Source organism: Pelobates fuscus, chromosome 4 (genome assembly GCF_036172605.1).
Source record: "Pelobates fuscus isolate aPelFus1 chromosome 4, aPelFus1.pri, whole genome shotgun sequence".
Taxonomy (NCBI): domain Eukaryota; kingdom Metazoa; phylum Chordata; class Amphibia; order Anura; family Pelobatidae; genus Pelobates; species Pelobates fuscus.
Window position 1 is genome coordinate 179,084,457 of NC_086320.1, and position 16,292 is coordinate 179,100,748.

Here is a 16,292-nt window from a genome sequence, read left to right on the forward strand (position 1 = left end):
GCACACGTTTCTGCTCCCTGGCAATAGAATATGAAGGGGCCACAACCGGGCCCTGGATTCCAAAGAGTTCAAAGGTTCTGTGAACCCTGTAGTTGAGTCTCAGAAGACACAATATTAACCCCTTAAAGGACACAACTTCTGGAATAAAAGGGAATCATGACGGAATATTTCCGTCATGTGTCCTTAACCCCTTAAGGATCAAACTTCTGGAGTAAAAGGGAATCATGACATGTCATACATGTCATGTGTCCTTAAGGGGTTAAGGGGTTAATAGAACATAAAAGCTATAAAAGACTTTAGTTTTATTAAAGGGATACTATAGTCACCAAAACAACTTTAGCTTAATGAAGCAGTCTTACTGATCAATTTTATGCCACTTAGAATTTTACACAGCCCTAGTCAACCCTCCCTGCATGTGACTTACACAGCCTCCCTAAACACTTCCTGTAAAGTGAGATAATGTTTAATTTAGAATTGCATATATTCTGCTCTGTCAATAGCTTGCTAGACCCTGCATGAGTCTCCTGTGTGTAATTAAAGTTCAATTTACAGAGAAGGAGATAAAAAACTTCTTAAGCAAGTTAATGTCTGATGTACATATTTGTTATGCAGACTATGTCAGTCACAGCCAGGGTAAACAGAAACATAAGTGATTTAACTCCTAAATGGCAGTGAGACTTCAGGGGCATGATCTATACACAAAACTGCTTCATTACGTTAAGGTTTTTGACTATAGTGTCCCTTTAAGTAACTATGCCACCCAAACCTAGGAACAAAAATTAAAGATACTAAACTGTAGTCATAAATGGCTAATGTCATTGCTCTATGTAACATACACTTATCCTTCACATTGTGTTTGGGAGGTGTTGGCCATCTTACCAACTGGTGACATTTCTGGAACTGAAGCTGTATAAGGACCATCAAGGAACTTGGGTTCATTGTCATTTATATCTTGGATTTTTATGATGAACTCAGATTCTGGTTCCATTGGCCTGCTAGTCCTTCTGTCCAGAGCTTGTGCTCTAAGGGTGTATTGAGACCTCTCTTCTCGGTCCAGTCTTTGGATTGCATGGATATCACCTGTAGTACCATCAATTGTAAACATGGTCCCTGCTCCATCACCAGAAAGGATGTACTTGATTGAACCATCTCCTTTATCCATGTCTGAATGGAGCTATAAAAAGTGATAACGGTTACATGTATTATTATTAACAAAAGAAAGTTAATTAGAAACATTTCCTACAACCTTCAAACTGTTATTGGACTAATATTAAAGATAATATTTCTCTTAATATACATGTATTATATATACACAATTGGTAGTATTTTCCCATCTTTATGTACTGTGCAAAATAGATCAAAATGTTGTACTAAACAATTAAGTGGTTATTGTACATCTCTACTTTTTAGTTTCTATTGCATAATGTATGGCATTATTGGAAATTGTACATAGGGAATTAAATTACTTAAAACACATATGTTATCCTGGCACTTAAACTCCTATTACTCTTTGTAGATTGTATTGGCTATGGAATTGAAGATTATGTTAGCTTTAGTGTACTAATAATCGTAATTTTAGTAATAACAGGAGGCATAATTATTTTGCATAATCTCTCTTTATTAGCTCCACACAGCAGCAAAGAAACACATAGAAAAAAACAATCACAAGAGAATAGGATGTACATACAGCATAGTGACCTCATCACTTCCTCTTTCAAAAAGCAACATCAAGCAGAAGTAAACATATAACAAGCAATAACAATAACTCCTAAGTCCAACATCCGAAGGAGCAAAGTTCCCCGTGAATTCCATACAAACAACGAAAAGTGTTCAGGGATGAATCAAATCTGAAGGATCAAAATGTATCGAATCATACTGAAAGGAAAATGTGTGACAAGTTAAGACACATAGTCATGAACATGTAAATCCAAGTAGCGTACAGTATACATCATCCCATAGAAGAACATTGTAAATTACAATCTAATAACTGAATAACTATTATGTAAAACTCCAATGAAAATTCCAGAATAATGGAAATACAATCATCAATGTAAGCACAAAACATTGAGAGCCAAACCTACCTTAGACCCATGATACATACAAAGAAAATGAACGGAAAGGGTGGGTTAGCAAAGCAGGGAGGAAAAAATACTTGCCTCCTGTCATCACTAAAATTAGATTATTAGTACACTTAAGCTAATCTGCAATTTTACCACATGACAGGATGCTTCATATTTTGCATTTTTAAAGCTGAGAAAGGAATAGAAAATTAATGAAGAATACGAAAGTGCGACAGGATACCTAGCATGTCGGGTCTACAGGAGAAACCTCCCCGTCAATGCCCAAACATCTGTTACCTGACGGAAAGCCACCAGTCCAAGCATAAAAGTCCATCAGTAGATGCCCCAGTCCAGTAGAAAAAAAATGAGAACAACCTCCACATACCATCAGCCGGAGGTGGATGTCACTGGGTAGCTGGTACGTAAGCTTTAGAATGCTTGTCCATCGGGCGTCCCCAGACCGGGACATGGGCCATTGAGCCATCCAAACCACCACATAATGGATCAAGGTACAGTTCCAATAGTCCGCCGATCTGCCAAGAATCCCAGAAAGAGTCCCAGCCACCAGGGTCAGCCAACCCTCCAGGAATAGAAGATGCAGGTTTCCTTCAGATCCATGAGAATAGTAGGACATGAGTATAGGAGAAGGATATCCAGTCAGTCCCGTAAGGTCCAGGAAACATGGTTGACTCCGTCACAGCGGGACAACCAAGGAGGTGTTATTCGCTGGACAACAAGATGATGGAGAAGTTTTGCGATCATCGCAATGGAGGGAAAAGCATACATGCCCAGGTGGCCGGAGTGCAATCACCATTGTGCACCCCCCTGCAATGTGCCGATTGAAGAACACCGCATTCTGGCGGTCTCTCTGATATGTGTCTCCCCCGGGAGATCGGCCGACCTCGGGGTTCTGCGAGGAAGGTAGGAATTGAAGATGCCTTTCATGATTTCTGATAGAAGATGGGAGTTAGTTCCGTCCAGGTGATTGGTATATATGCCTGTCGACGCTCTGTCCATCCGTAGCAGGATGCAATGGATGGAGTACTCCTTTACCAGGCTGTGGATAGTGAAGTAGTGCACGAAGAATTCTAGGTCTGCAACGTGAAGGGAGAAATTCTGCGTTGTGAACCTGTTTTCATGGGTGTGGTCTTGCAGGTTGTTCTCGCAGCCTCTTGCCCCTCAAGCTGGCATCCAACATCCAAACAAAGCTCGGTTGATGGTAGGGGTCTGCCTCAGTGGAACTGACCAGGCCTCACTGCCTGTCCTGGTAACGTAGCGAGTCTGGGAAGATGGCCTGGATGGAGGAGGGCAGTATCCCACGATCCTTTTGAGTGTACATAGGTAGGGTCACGATATTGCAGTGAAGGACCGTGTGAAAATTACTTGAGGATAGAGGAGACCTATGAAGGGAAGAACTTCCGCGTGCAAGGAGTGGAGTCGCTTACGGATCCTAAGAAGCGGATCATCCAGCACGAAACACGACGATTCCAGCCAGACCACAGAGAATCTCCAGTGTTGACTCAGTCTTGAGTTCTATGAATCGCCCGCTGGAGATTGTCCAGTAAGATAACGCTACGTCTTCCCCATACGTTATTGATCACTGGTTTCGGTAGTTTCATTAAGCCAACCAAGGATCCGAGTTGAGGGGCCAGGTGAAGAGCCGAGGTTGATCGTGTCACAGGGGACTTAGATAACGTCGTCAAGGGGGATGGAAAAGGATCACCATGGCGTGTCTTCATATTCAGTTTTGTCAGGTCAGTTGTCCATGCAAAAGGTTCCTTATTAGGTTTGAATGCCTTCCACCTACATAAAATGGAAACTCCTTTGGGCGGAGTAGAAAGTACAGTCGATAGTACCTTAGGCGTTAACCTGAGGAAAACGGTATCTAGCGCATCTGAGCGTTCTGTGTTTTCTGTCCGATCGTCTGGAGCACCAGAGGTTGACTGTCGCTCATCCCGGGTAATAGAGTTAGCGATAGTGGGGTACGTGGTCAGATGTCCTGAAGTGGTTGCGAAGTCACGCTGTCAGCCAGGCCCAAAGAACACCCCTTATGGGGGTTACCACATAACACCTTCTTCCGGGAGGTGTGGGTCTTGATGAGGGCAGCGGGACCATAAATGGTGCTATAAGTTGCCTTGGGAAAAGTGTGCCTGGTGGCTGGGGTCCCAATGATTTGGCGCCCAGGTCTCCTAACCATCCGTCAATACAGAGGAGTGCTGCTATGCGCTTCCCATAGAAGAGGCAAACAGTGGGGTTTCTGGGGGGACTGGGGGAGTCCATTCGCGAATATCGGGAGCCCATTCCTGGACTGTGTTGGCATTTTCTGGTATTTTACCCATGAAAGAGTCCAGCAGTTAGTCTCCCTTGTGGAGTCGCGGTCGCCTAGAGCCATGAATGACATCATACGCTGGTCTAACGCAGTTGTCTGTGCCACTCTGTCCGGGAGTCCAGGTAAGAAATAGGCAGGTAGTTTTATCGTGATATGGGATACCCCTGTAGAAGGCACAAATCAGTAGGCAGTCTCAGGATGCAGGGCAAACAGATCAGCCTACCATAGTAGGTAGTGTTCCCAGAACCCCTGCAGGGTTGTACTATGAACAGTGGCCAAATAAAATAGACTGGGGCTCACTAAGTAAATAGAGGTTGCAACAGCATACCTCCACTCAGCACACATATAGTAGGGCATCACCCTAGAAGCACAGGGTATGAACCCTTAAGTGCTGGCCACAGCCCTGAGAGAGAGCATCCATCAGTTCTCCCACAATTGCAGTGAGTGCAGCTAGGTGTAAGCAGGCAGCTACTCCAGAGCACATAAATCGTGACGCGCGGGTGCAGCAAGATGGCCACCCTCAATCTCGCGAGACGCAAGATTAAAGATAGCCGCCGCAGTGTACGGGTGAAGCAAGATGGCTGCCCTCAATCTTGCGAGCCGGGATTACTAAAAAAAACGGTGCGAAGGGTAACATTGACCCGGGGTCGCCTGATCCCGTGGAGGGGTAGGGTTGAAGCCCCAGAAAGGCCCAAAGAAGTAAAAGACCCCTAAAGTAAAATATTAAGAGTTAGCATGGATGTAGGACATCACATTTAAATCCATAAAGTAAAATATTTACACAGACTGAGAGGAACTTTACAAACATGGATATTAGCTTAATATCTACAGAGAAGGCAAAGAAAAGAAGGGAGGGGGCCAAGCACCCAGATTAAGGTAAATTGTCAAAACAATATAGACAAACCCCTCAGAAACAAATAGCAAAGCCAATGGAAATACAATCCCCAAAACAATCCCAAAAAGGCAATAGAAATACAATAATGGAGAAGACTCTGATCTGTCTGCTTGATGGAGCAGCAATGAAAGAGGGAATGATGAGGTCACTATGCCTTATGTACATCCTGCTCTCTTGTGATTGGTTATTTTTTTATGTGTTTCTTTGCTGCTGTGTGGAGCTAGTAAAAAGAGATTATGCAAAATACAAAGCCTCCTGTCATGTAGTAAAATTCAAAATTAATTGAACAAGAAAACTAAAGTAGAAAGAAAAACTTTTCCTCTATGCCAAACCAAAATACACACTTCTAGCCGAGGTTTTTAGTACAACTCACTGCATGACCATGAAGTGTATGCTTAGCTGCCAACGTTAAGGAAAACATCTTAATATTTACTATATTTGCTACATTGAGCTCATATTCTTGAATAAGACAGAAGTGAGTTGTCCTATAAAATGATCAAAAGATCAATATAAATAATGTATATAAAATATGAACCAATCACTTACATGACTTAGTTGCCTAGCTACGATCCCTGGCCAGTACACAATATGACATGATAGGAGAGCAGTCATGGGACTCTTAGACAGGTATACATCTGCTGTATTTAATACATCCGTGCAGAAATACAAGCAGTGAGAGATTAGAACCACATTTCAGACTTTGTTTGGAATCAGTATAATTACTCACATATTTTTCCAAAATACAAAAGGTATAGCCATTATCAGCACCTCAAATGGGAAAGCATATCTCTAAAAAAAGTAATGAATATATCTCCATTATCTCTATTTGTTTTGGGGAGTTTTCTTTCAAGAGAGGTTTAAATGTAAAAGGTTATATAAACCACAGCATGCTCTGGTTCACAAAATATTACACTTGTAAAATCAGTTTCAGAACAAAATCGCGATTGAGCCTAAAAAACGAAATTCGAGTCATCACATGAATTGGTCTAGAAACAACTGTAGTGTCAAATGGATGGTTGTTTCGGGAAACAGGGTTACATTATTTGCTTACTATTAGTACAAGGGAGATCTTATAACTCCCGAATTCCTCCACTCACATGCCAAGAATAGGTGCATGGATGCAAACAGAAAGTGGCTATTGCTGCTCAGTTACTAGTAACATACACCCCACCATGTCCACACCTTTGGGCATTGGGTGGGGGCTTTAATTTAAAGAACAGGGGTTGACAGATCACTGCCAACCCCTTTGCCACTACAATGGGGCTGTCATATAAAGTTAATGGGCACAATATCAATCAGTAGGCCTGTAGTAGAGCTCTATCTAAACAGTGATGTGTTCCCACTATGTTAAACTTAACAGGGGGGTTAGTGTCTCCCGGGTGGTGGGTGGGAGATTTCTTCACTTCCACCCATGGCTTTTGGGTAGGGGGTATCAAATGTGATAAGGAAAAATGGGCATGCCATTGTTCAGCCCCCTAATTATTGCCAATTGATCCCAAGTCCCTAGTTACCCCCAAAGATTAAAAAAAAATTAAAAAAAATCTACCGACATCCCTCACCCTAATAATAATGAGGTGGACTTAATAAACCACAAACAAATGCAGTGAAAAAAGAAAAATCGCAACACATAAAAAATGTATCCATCGTCACCAATTGAGGGCTTCATGCAAAATGATCCTCCAAAGTAGGGAAACCCCCTCAGTACTGAAATTGCATAGCATGGAAAAAGCCTTAAGGCAGGGATCAGCAATATTCGGCACTCCAGATGTTGTGGACTACATCTCTCTTGATTTTTTGCCACCATTATGGCTGTAAGAGCATTATGGGTGATGCAGTCCACAATATCTGGACAGCAGAAGTTAGCCGTCCAAAAGTAGGTTTGCGGAATAACCTTTTATGTCTGGCAGCTACAAATTGTTATCTTTGGACTTTTAATATTTGGTGTCATACAGACAATTTCATTTTATATTGGCTTTTTTTTATTTTGATTGTATATATATTTTTTAATGTATTGGGCTCCTCTCACTATTATTAGGGTGAGGGGGTAAGTATTTTTTTTATTAATTTGGGACGGGGGGGCTTGGGTCCCCTAACCAAGAGGGGTGGGCAAGTACCATAACTTGGGTGGCCTGGACAATCGCATGATCACTTCCCCTTTTCCCCTTCCCTATTCACCCTGGTCTTCATTTATTTAGAGCACCCACCTGCCCTTGGATTATCATTATTTTTTTATTTTTTTTAACTATTTAATGTGCTGCTGGCTAGCAATTTTGGAATTGAGTTGGCACATTGGCAAACGTCTAAGGTACTGAAAGAACACTTTCAGTTCAGAAATTTGTATTTGGAAAAACGAAAAATCTTGCTGTGCTCAAGTCTATAAAATGTGCATTGCTTACAAAAACTCTGCTTCCTTGATTTTGGCAAATGTTTCATACCATAGCTTAACAGCAACAGTTAAATTAAATATTTGGTAATGGATGCATATCTTTACTTTCTAAAATAGACAGAGGTCTTAGAATGAAGGATTGTGATGAGGACTTGCCAAAAGCCATTAATGTTTTGGTTTACATGTGACAGTGATTTGTCAGGACTGGCATGATATTGCGTTGCTTAACCACCAGTCATGAAGGAGATAAATATTCACTTAAAATTCTAAACGGCTATAATTAGCTTTTGTCAGTCTGTTGAAGTGTTAGAAAGGAGATGCAATAAGAAAACTCTTCAGTATGGCTTGTTGTGAACATTGATTTGCGTGTTGGTTATCATGAGACAGGTTTTTTATTATTGCAGGTAGTGAGAATGTATTCAGATCAATGGCTCTATGCTGATAAGGATGGGGCTATAGGTGCATGTTTCATTCATATGTAGTATCTGTTCTGTAGAAAACGTTTACGGATTTTACACATTTAATGATCTATGGAACGATACTTTATTTTTTCAATATAGTGTTTTTCTCATTACCATGCTTATTGTTATCGTTAAAAAATGCAATTTTGCAGTGAACCTTTCACAGAAATCTAAGATGTAAAAAAATAAACATTTAAAAAAACAACTTAAAACAATAGACGCAGAGTTAGAAAATAAAACACAATAAACAGTTTTAAAATATTAAATTGTACACGGCAACAGTTTTGATTTGATGCTCAGTTCTACAATCCTGGAAGCTTTGTATGATGCCTCACAGCAAGTTATACTGAAAAATTAATACTGTGAACAGTTTTACTTTTTCATTTAGCCAAAGCAACTGCACGCACTAGTAAGTGCTCACTCAACATGCTTAATGTGCCCTTCTGCACAGCTTGCTTTCATATTAAATTTGGCTAGAACAAAAAATGGACTAGGCCATTGTGCTTCTCCAACCACTGGGATGCACCAGCAGGTGCAATAATGCTGGCTGCATTGGTAAATAATGCCTGTGTTCATGTTTTTACCATTCATTCCACATTCTTTTTCTGTGTAGTAGATTGGAATTAAATAATGAACAATGTGGTTAAATAATAGACTGTTGTAAGCAGTGTATCCATATGTAAATAACACACAAAGAAAACTAACACCCTCTTAATTTTGTTTTTCATTCGCATACTAGGAAGGTTTACCAAATCATTTTATTTTTCCTGGTGAATACCATATGTTAAATAATAAAGCAAATCATTTTAGTGCCCTGACAATCTAGGCATTTATTTGCTGCAGCAGTCAATGTTTATCTCTTAACGGTTAAAAAAAAAAAAAAAAAAAAAAAGATTTGTTTTGAGGCACAGGGGAGAATTTATCAAAGCGTCAGGTCCTAAAAAGTGCTGTAAAAAACAAACGGGGAGGCGAATGGGGAGGTGACATCAATGAATGTGCCTGCTGGTTCCACTGGTTTCCATAGTGATTGCCCTACTTTTTGTACTTTAGACTACTTTTTTAGAACACAACACTTTGATATGTCTCCCTCATAGTGTTCAAATCCGTTTACACTGGTACAAACGACAATAACTACTGTAAGTGACTGATAATTGGGCTTTTCAAGTAACTGCATCCTCTAGCAACACTTTGGAACTTAAATCCAAATAAGTTGGACACCATAAAGTACAAGTCACATTGCAATGTTCAGATGAGAAGCCGAAAGAGCCTTTATTAATTGGACATTATCTGAGAGTAATGATTGTTTATCCAGGTAATACAGAGTTCACAGGATTCCACTCCTGCCTTATCTTAATTTATCATGGGTGATATTCCCATCTCTACATTTGAATAGAACTTAGCATTGCTTTGGCAAACACCTTCAAAAATTACCTTTACATGCAAATTATGTGAATAATGTAATTTATACCCAATCGTTATCATAGTTATCGTCTGAAATAGACATAGACAATGACTAAATTAGAGCACATCATATAGGGACACCTCCAAGTATAGCATTTCTGCACTTATTCGAAATGTTTTACAGTGCAGTTTAAAGAATAGAAAGAATGCAAATTAATCAAAATGTAATGAACAAAACAGAAGGAGAACTGTCTAAAGTGAGATTGGTAGTGAATTTCATATTTGAGGTGTTAATGGGCACAGCTACTAACTATTAATAATTATATAAAAGGAATACATCAAATGAGCCGAAAGTGGTTTATATCGTTAGGATATTAGAAAGATTATGCTTATTTGATAAAATCCTGTAGCCACTTGGAGCTGCATACATACACACAGTGTTCTTTGATTTATTTCACTGAACAGATAAACAAATCCAATCATATGTTATATCTCTAGATGACACAGGTTTTAAGACCTATTTAGATATGGTGAATTAGATGTGCACAGTATTACTGCTAGATTTATTGACTATAAATGCACATGCTAAACAGAATGTTTCCCGCAGCTTGCATATTTCACTTCGTTCACTTTTATGCTATTTTGAGTATCTTACCTTGCCAACATAAAGAGGGTCTGTTCCTGTGTACTCTTCCAAAACAAAGAATTGGTTCCATACCCAGCTTCTTTTGAGTCGACGATGTAGCAACTGTTTGTTCTCTGAGTTACCGTCCAAATCTGTGATAAGTGGACTTGAAAATCCACAAGCTGCATTTGTCAATTCCAATAGCAACACCCAGTACACACAGAACCGCAGGCCTCTCTCCCTGTTTCTCATTCTGTTGAAGATTCTTATTAATTGTTTTTTTCCTTTTTTTTTCCCTTTGCTGTTTTGAAACTTCTTTATTAGTCAGTATAAAATAAATAGACGACTTGTGAAAGATGTTTGATCTTGGCTACTGGCTTTGATGGTAGTTGAGAACGATGATAGATATGTAGGAAGCTGAAAATACAGAATAAAACAAACAAAAAAGTACAGGTTTAGTGAAAATAATGATACAAAACGTGAAGTCCTTTAGAAAGGTAGCATGATAATAAAATATGAGCAGTATATTTAGGAACAAAGAGGCCTGTTATCTTCCTATATACAACAAAGTACCTTTGGATGCAGGCACACTGGGGGTTGTAGTTAGTAGGGAGGATTTCTTCGCTTTGGTAACTTTGATTGCAACAGGGTTCCACTGTATTATTGATTTACCAGAGTTAACAGCATGCTCTCTGAAATACAGTATTTATGATCTTAGAAGCCCTTTGAAACTGCTGAATATCAGCATACACTTCCAGAAAATATAATACCTACCAAGCAATTTCCAAGGACAGCTGCTATTTCTAAATATATTTTGTTGCCATACAATTCCATTTTAAGGTAATTCTGTATCTTTGCTGACCTTAATTACTATTTTATGCTTGCCGTGGAATTCAGATGTTACACTTGTTTGAAATTCTACTGAGGAGCATATCGCGTTTGCTAATGCGACATATCACGGGTTTGAATGGTCAGTTAATCATTATGTTATTCACAAGAGGACTTAGGAGGGGTTTATGGTCCCAGGCCATTGTGTGATATGTGTGCTCGCCTGAAGAACAGATTTTCTTTCTTAACACTGAAAGAATGGTTTAGGTGCTGGAATGCCGACCTCCAGTGGAGGAAGCGTTCTCATCAGTCAAGAGTCCTTTGTTGTCATGAAGTCAGATTAGCTGGTGACCTCACTTTATTCCATTGAATGTAGCAGATTTTTCTTTCACAGTTTTGTGGGCCCATAATGAGGTGGCATTGCGCTCAAGTAACTCTGTCAAAACATTCTGAATATCTTTTATGGTACTAGTGTTTGGGCTGCTCACTTTAAAAACCTTAACGTGTCTTTCTTAGACGTTCTTCATCCTCCTTTCTCCTACTCTGTCCTTCTTTCCATCTGGCCCATACCAACAATTACATCGATCTTTTTTTATGCTCTGGAAACTGAATAATAATATATTTTACAAGGTTTTGTATTCTGCTGAAATTCATTTAGAGCTACTGAACAGCTGCACTTCTCTAAGGAACATATAAAAAAAAGTCTAATTTATTTTTCTATTCATATATTTTTATTATACAGCTGTCAAATTAGAAAATAAATATTAGGAAACACATACAATATGCACCCACGTATAAATCTATACAATGTACAAATATACATTAAATACGGTTATAAGTGATGAGTGGGGCTTCCTAAGTGAAAATGTTTAGAACATGGCCATATATATAATTCTTCATGAAAATATACTTTATAAACTATAAACTTATTTTGTTAATGAAACCTTTGCAATGTGTCAATTAAAACCATTTCAAAAGAAGGGCTCAGTATATTGAGATCACAATTAGAGCTGAGTGTAAAATAGTATAATATGGAAGTGGTGTACCTACTTAAGCAAACAAATTGGTGAGGTGACATTTCAAACTACTATTGCTCCACATCATGAAGGTGCACTGGGGGAGGGACAATTTTATGTATCACTGACGGGTTTACCTTGATAAAGCTGGTTTACCTTGATAAAAATCCACATAAGAAATACATTATTATCGCTGACTGGATAGCTATAACTTTTAGACCAGGACACTAGGAGATCATTTGCCAACAAGATGGTTCAGGACACTGGGTTACACCTGGTTGGCCAAACTGCTGATAAAGGTTTAAAGGTTAGTATGATTAAATTTCTCTTGGTAGGCCACTTTATCTATATGACGGTTTAATAAGACATTTAACTACAAACAGCTAATGTTATGTTATATTAATGATAGATGATATACAATCATCTGGCTGTTATGATTACAATATATTTACAAAGGAAGGGTCACAAACTCACACAAGACTGAAAACTGTACAGGTATGTTACTACTTTAGATTAGCTTCATTCTTCCATAAATACAGCCTTCTGACACAAGCAAAGTAAAATGTTAACAAATATTAACTAAAAAACTGTTGGAAAGAAAAAATGCTGTTTACTAATAATCAAATAATTTTCTCCATGATGCTAGCTAATTCTATTGAATAAATGTGACATTTTTATTAAGTGACATTTTAGCCATCTTCATTAAAAGGACACTATAATCACCAAAACAGCTTTAGCCGTAATTAAACTGTTTTGTTTTTATGTGTATAGATCATGCCCCTGCGGTATCACAGGTTAATTACAGTAGTAATCAAAATTATTCAACCCCCATTGAAAATCAGGTTTATTGTCAAAACGTGCAGACTTTCAGCTGTTCGCAATGAACAAATCCAACAAATACAATTGTAATAGTTCAACACAACAAATGCTGCAAGTGGTTTCCCCAAATTTAACTGAAAAAAGAAAGTCTCCAAATTATACAACCCCTGTACGCAGGCATCTCTACTACTTAGTAGAGCACCCTTTTACTGTTATGACCTGCTGCAAACAAGATGCATAGCCAGACACCAGCTTCATGAGCAATGGCCTTCAGTTCAGAAATAATCTTGGTTTGCGTGTTGCAATCGCCTTCGTTAAATCATACAAATCAAACAAAATCAATTAAAATAGCTCAACACATTCAGTGCTTCAAGTGGTTTCCCCAAATTCAACTGAAAATGCGTCTTATAATGACTTCGCCAGTCTCAAACCTATTTAATCCCTCCATGGCAAGCATTTTTGGTACTTAGTAGGGCACCCTTTTGCTATTATGACCTGCTGCAAACAAGATGCATAGCCAGACACCAGTTCCTGGCAGTGTTCCTGAGATATTTTATCCCATTACTCATGAGCAATAGCCTCCAGTTCAATATTGGATCAATATTCTTAGGTTTGCATGCTGCAATTGTCTTCTTCAAATCCCACCAGAGAAAGCATTAATTCAGAGCCTTGGCACTAGAAACAAGATGAGTAAAGATGTTTTTTTAGCCCTTTCTTTGCCAAACTGGGGGGTTTAGGGTGGGGGAGGGGTAATACTACTAGATTTGTATTCCTAATATTTACCAGGGAATTTTACATTTTAGACCAAAACTGTTGAGCTTAACCCCTTAGTGACCAGACCGTTTTTCAATTTTCTTACTGTTAAGGACCAGGGCTGTTTTTACATTTCTGTTGTTACATTTTACAGTACTGCCCCAGGAAGCACCTCTAGCAGCCATCTAAGGAGTGGCCAGTGGAGTTATTTTCTCTGAAACGATAGTGTTTACTGCAAAAAGCCTGAATGGAATGATTCTACTTACCAGAAAAAAAACAATAAGCTGTAGTTGTTCTGGTGACTATAGTGTCCTTGTAACCCCTTAGTGACCAGGCCATTTTCCAATTTTATTACCGTTAAGGACCAGGGCTCTTTTTACATTTCTGCAGTGGTTGTGTTTAGCTGTAATTTTCCTCTTACTCATTTACTGTACCCACACATATTATATACTGTTTTTCTCGCCATTAAATGGTCTTTCTAAAGGATACCATTATTTACTTTATATCGTATAATTTACTATAAAAATTATAAAATAAGATGAAAAAACAAAAAAATACTTTTTCTAACTTTGACCCCCAAAATCTGTTGCGCATCTACTACTCAAAAACACCCATGCTAAATAGTTTCTTAATTTTGCCCTGAGTTTAGAAATACCCAAAGTTAACATGTTCTTTGCTTTTTTTTTGGAAAGTTATAGGGCTATAAGTACAAGTAGAACATTGCTGTTACAACATATATATTTTTAAAATGTATTAATAGTGACATTGTAACACTGTTATCTGTCATAAATCTCTGAATCACACCACACATGTACATATGTTTTTAAAGTAGACAACACAGGGTATTCAATATGGGGTATGTCCAGTCTTTTTTCAGTAGCAACTTAGTCACAAACACTGGTAAAAGTTAGCATTTATATTTGTTTGTGTGTTAAAAATGCCAAAAATTATTATGAACGATAACTTTGGCCAGTGTTCATGACTAAGTGGCTACTAAAAAAAGACTGAACATAACCCGTTTGCAATACCTTGGGTTGTCTTCTTTTGCAAATGGTATGCCATCATGGGGGTAATTCTCATTCCTGGGCTACCGTACGGTCTCAAAGGCAACATAACCAATCTGGCGAATTTCAATGTGAAAAAAATTAAAATCAAGCCTTCTATTTGGCCCTGTAACTTTCAAAAACACTAGAAAACCTGTACATGGGAGTACTGTTATACTCGGGAGAATTCGCTGAACACAAATATTATTGTTTCAAAACAGTAAAACGTATCCCAACAATGATATCAACAGTGAAAGTGTTTGTGTGTAAAAAATGCAAACAAATTTCACTTTCACTGACAATATCATCGCTGTGATATGTTTTACTGTTTTTAAACACTAATTTGTTTTCAGCGAAGTCTCCCGAGTAAAATAGTACCCCCATGTACAGATTTTAGGGTGTCATGGAAAGTTACAGGGTTAAATATAGGGCTAGCAAATTAAATTCTCTGGACGTTTGGCCTGGGTTGCCAGGCATGTCCCTCAAATTGCAATCAATAAAATTACTTAATTATGTAAAAATATTACATATATATGCACGTATAATTTAAATATATATACATATTTATATATTTTAACCCCTTAAGGACACAACTTCTGGAATAAAAGGGAATCTTGACGGAATATTTCCGTCATATGTCATTAAGTGGTATATTAAGTGGTATTTCCGTCATATGTCATTAAGTATATATTCATGAAATTATATATGTAATTATGTATATGGATATATATATATATATATATATATATATATATATATATATATCTTGTTTTTTTATTTATTGCAGTGGGCAGTGCTATAAACTTTCCAGGTGCAATGCATCCTGGGGAAACGTGCTTTGTATTGCCAAAAATAATTTGTAAACCGAGGCATTATTTTCAATGGATTTTCATTTGTAAACCGAAAATTATGTTAACCGAGGTCCTACTGTATATATATATATATATATATATATATATATATATATATATATATATAATAACAAAGTATTTAACCAGGAACATTCATATTACTCTGGTTTTCAAGTATGTCCTGGGGATGTCTAGACCTACCTCTACAATCTACCTCAGAATGATGAAGGGCTGAGTCAACCCTGTCAGGATTTGAACCTGTGACCCAAGGGTTGAACAGATTCTACTGATGATGCATTAGCCCAATTATTATTTATTTTTTATAATAATAATAATAATAATAATAATAATAATATATATATATATATATATATATATATATATATATAAATATACAATATATATATAGTTATTACGTGTAATATGTAAACATTAATAAAAAAAATACACTAAGTATGATGTTATATATAAGACATATATATATACATATATTATTATTATTATTTTATTTATTAACATTTTTTTTCCAGATACAGGGAGGCTACCTGTCAGTTCAGACGCCTATTGCGGTCATGTGACCGCTCTTTCAGAGCGATCACATGGCCCGCGGGGGCCTAATTTGCCTAGGGGGACACCAATCGCTGGCGGGGGAACGGAGGTAATCGGGTAAGTAAGAAGGACTGCAAGGACATACTATATACGCCCATGGTCGTTACAGGACCACTATAGTGCCAGGAAAACAAACTTGTTTTCCTGGCACTATAGGGCCATTAGGACCCCCCACCCTCAGGGCCCCCTCCTGCTGGGATGAAGGGGTTAAAACCC

At 38.1% G+C, this 16,292-nt stretch overlaps 1 protein-coding gene across 1 annotated transcript in view; it reads right to left on the reverse strand.

The window, feature by feature from the left end:
* Positions 1 to 16,292, reverse strand: part of CDH20 (cadherin 20) — a 379,311-nt gene that overhangs the window by 49,181 nt on the left and 313,838 nt on the right. Inside the window, exons 4-5 of the mRNA XM_063451824.1 lie at positions 10,188 to 10,574; positions 880 to 1,174 (exon numbers count right to left, since the gene is read on the reverse strand). Coding sequence (XP_063307894.1) covers positions 880 to 1,174; positions 10,188 to 10,409 — 517 coding nt within the window. The 5' untranslated portion in view covers positions 10,410 to 10,574. The remainder of the gene's footprint in view (positions 1 to 879; positions 1,175 to 10,187; positions 10,575 to 16,292) is intronic.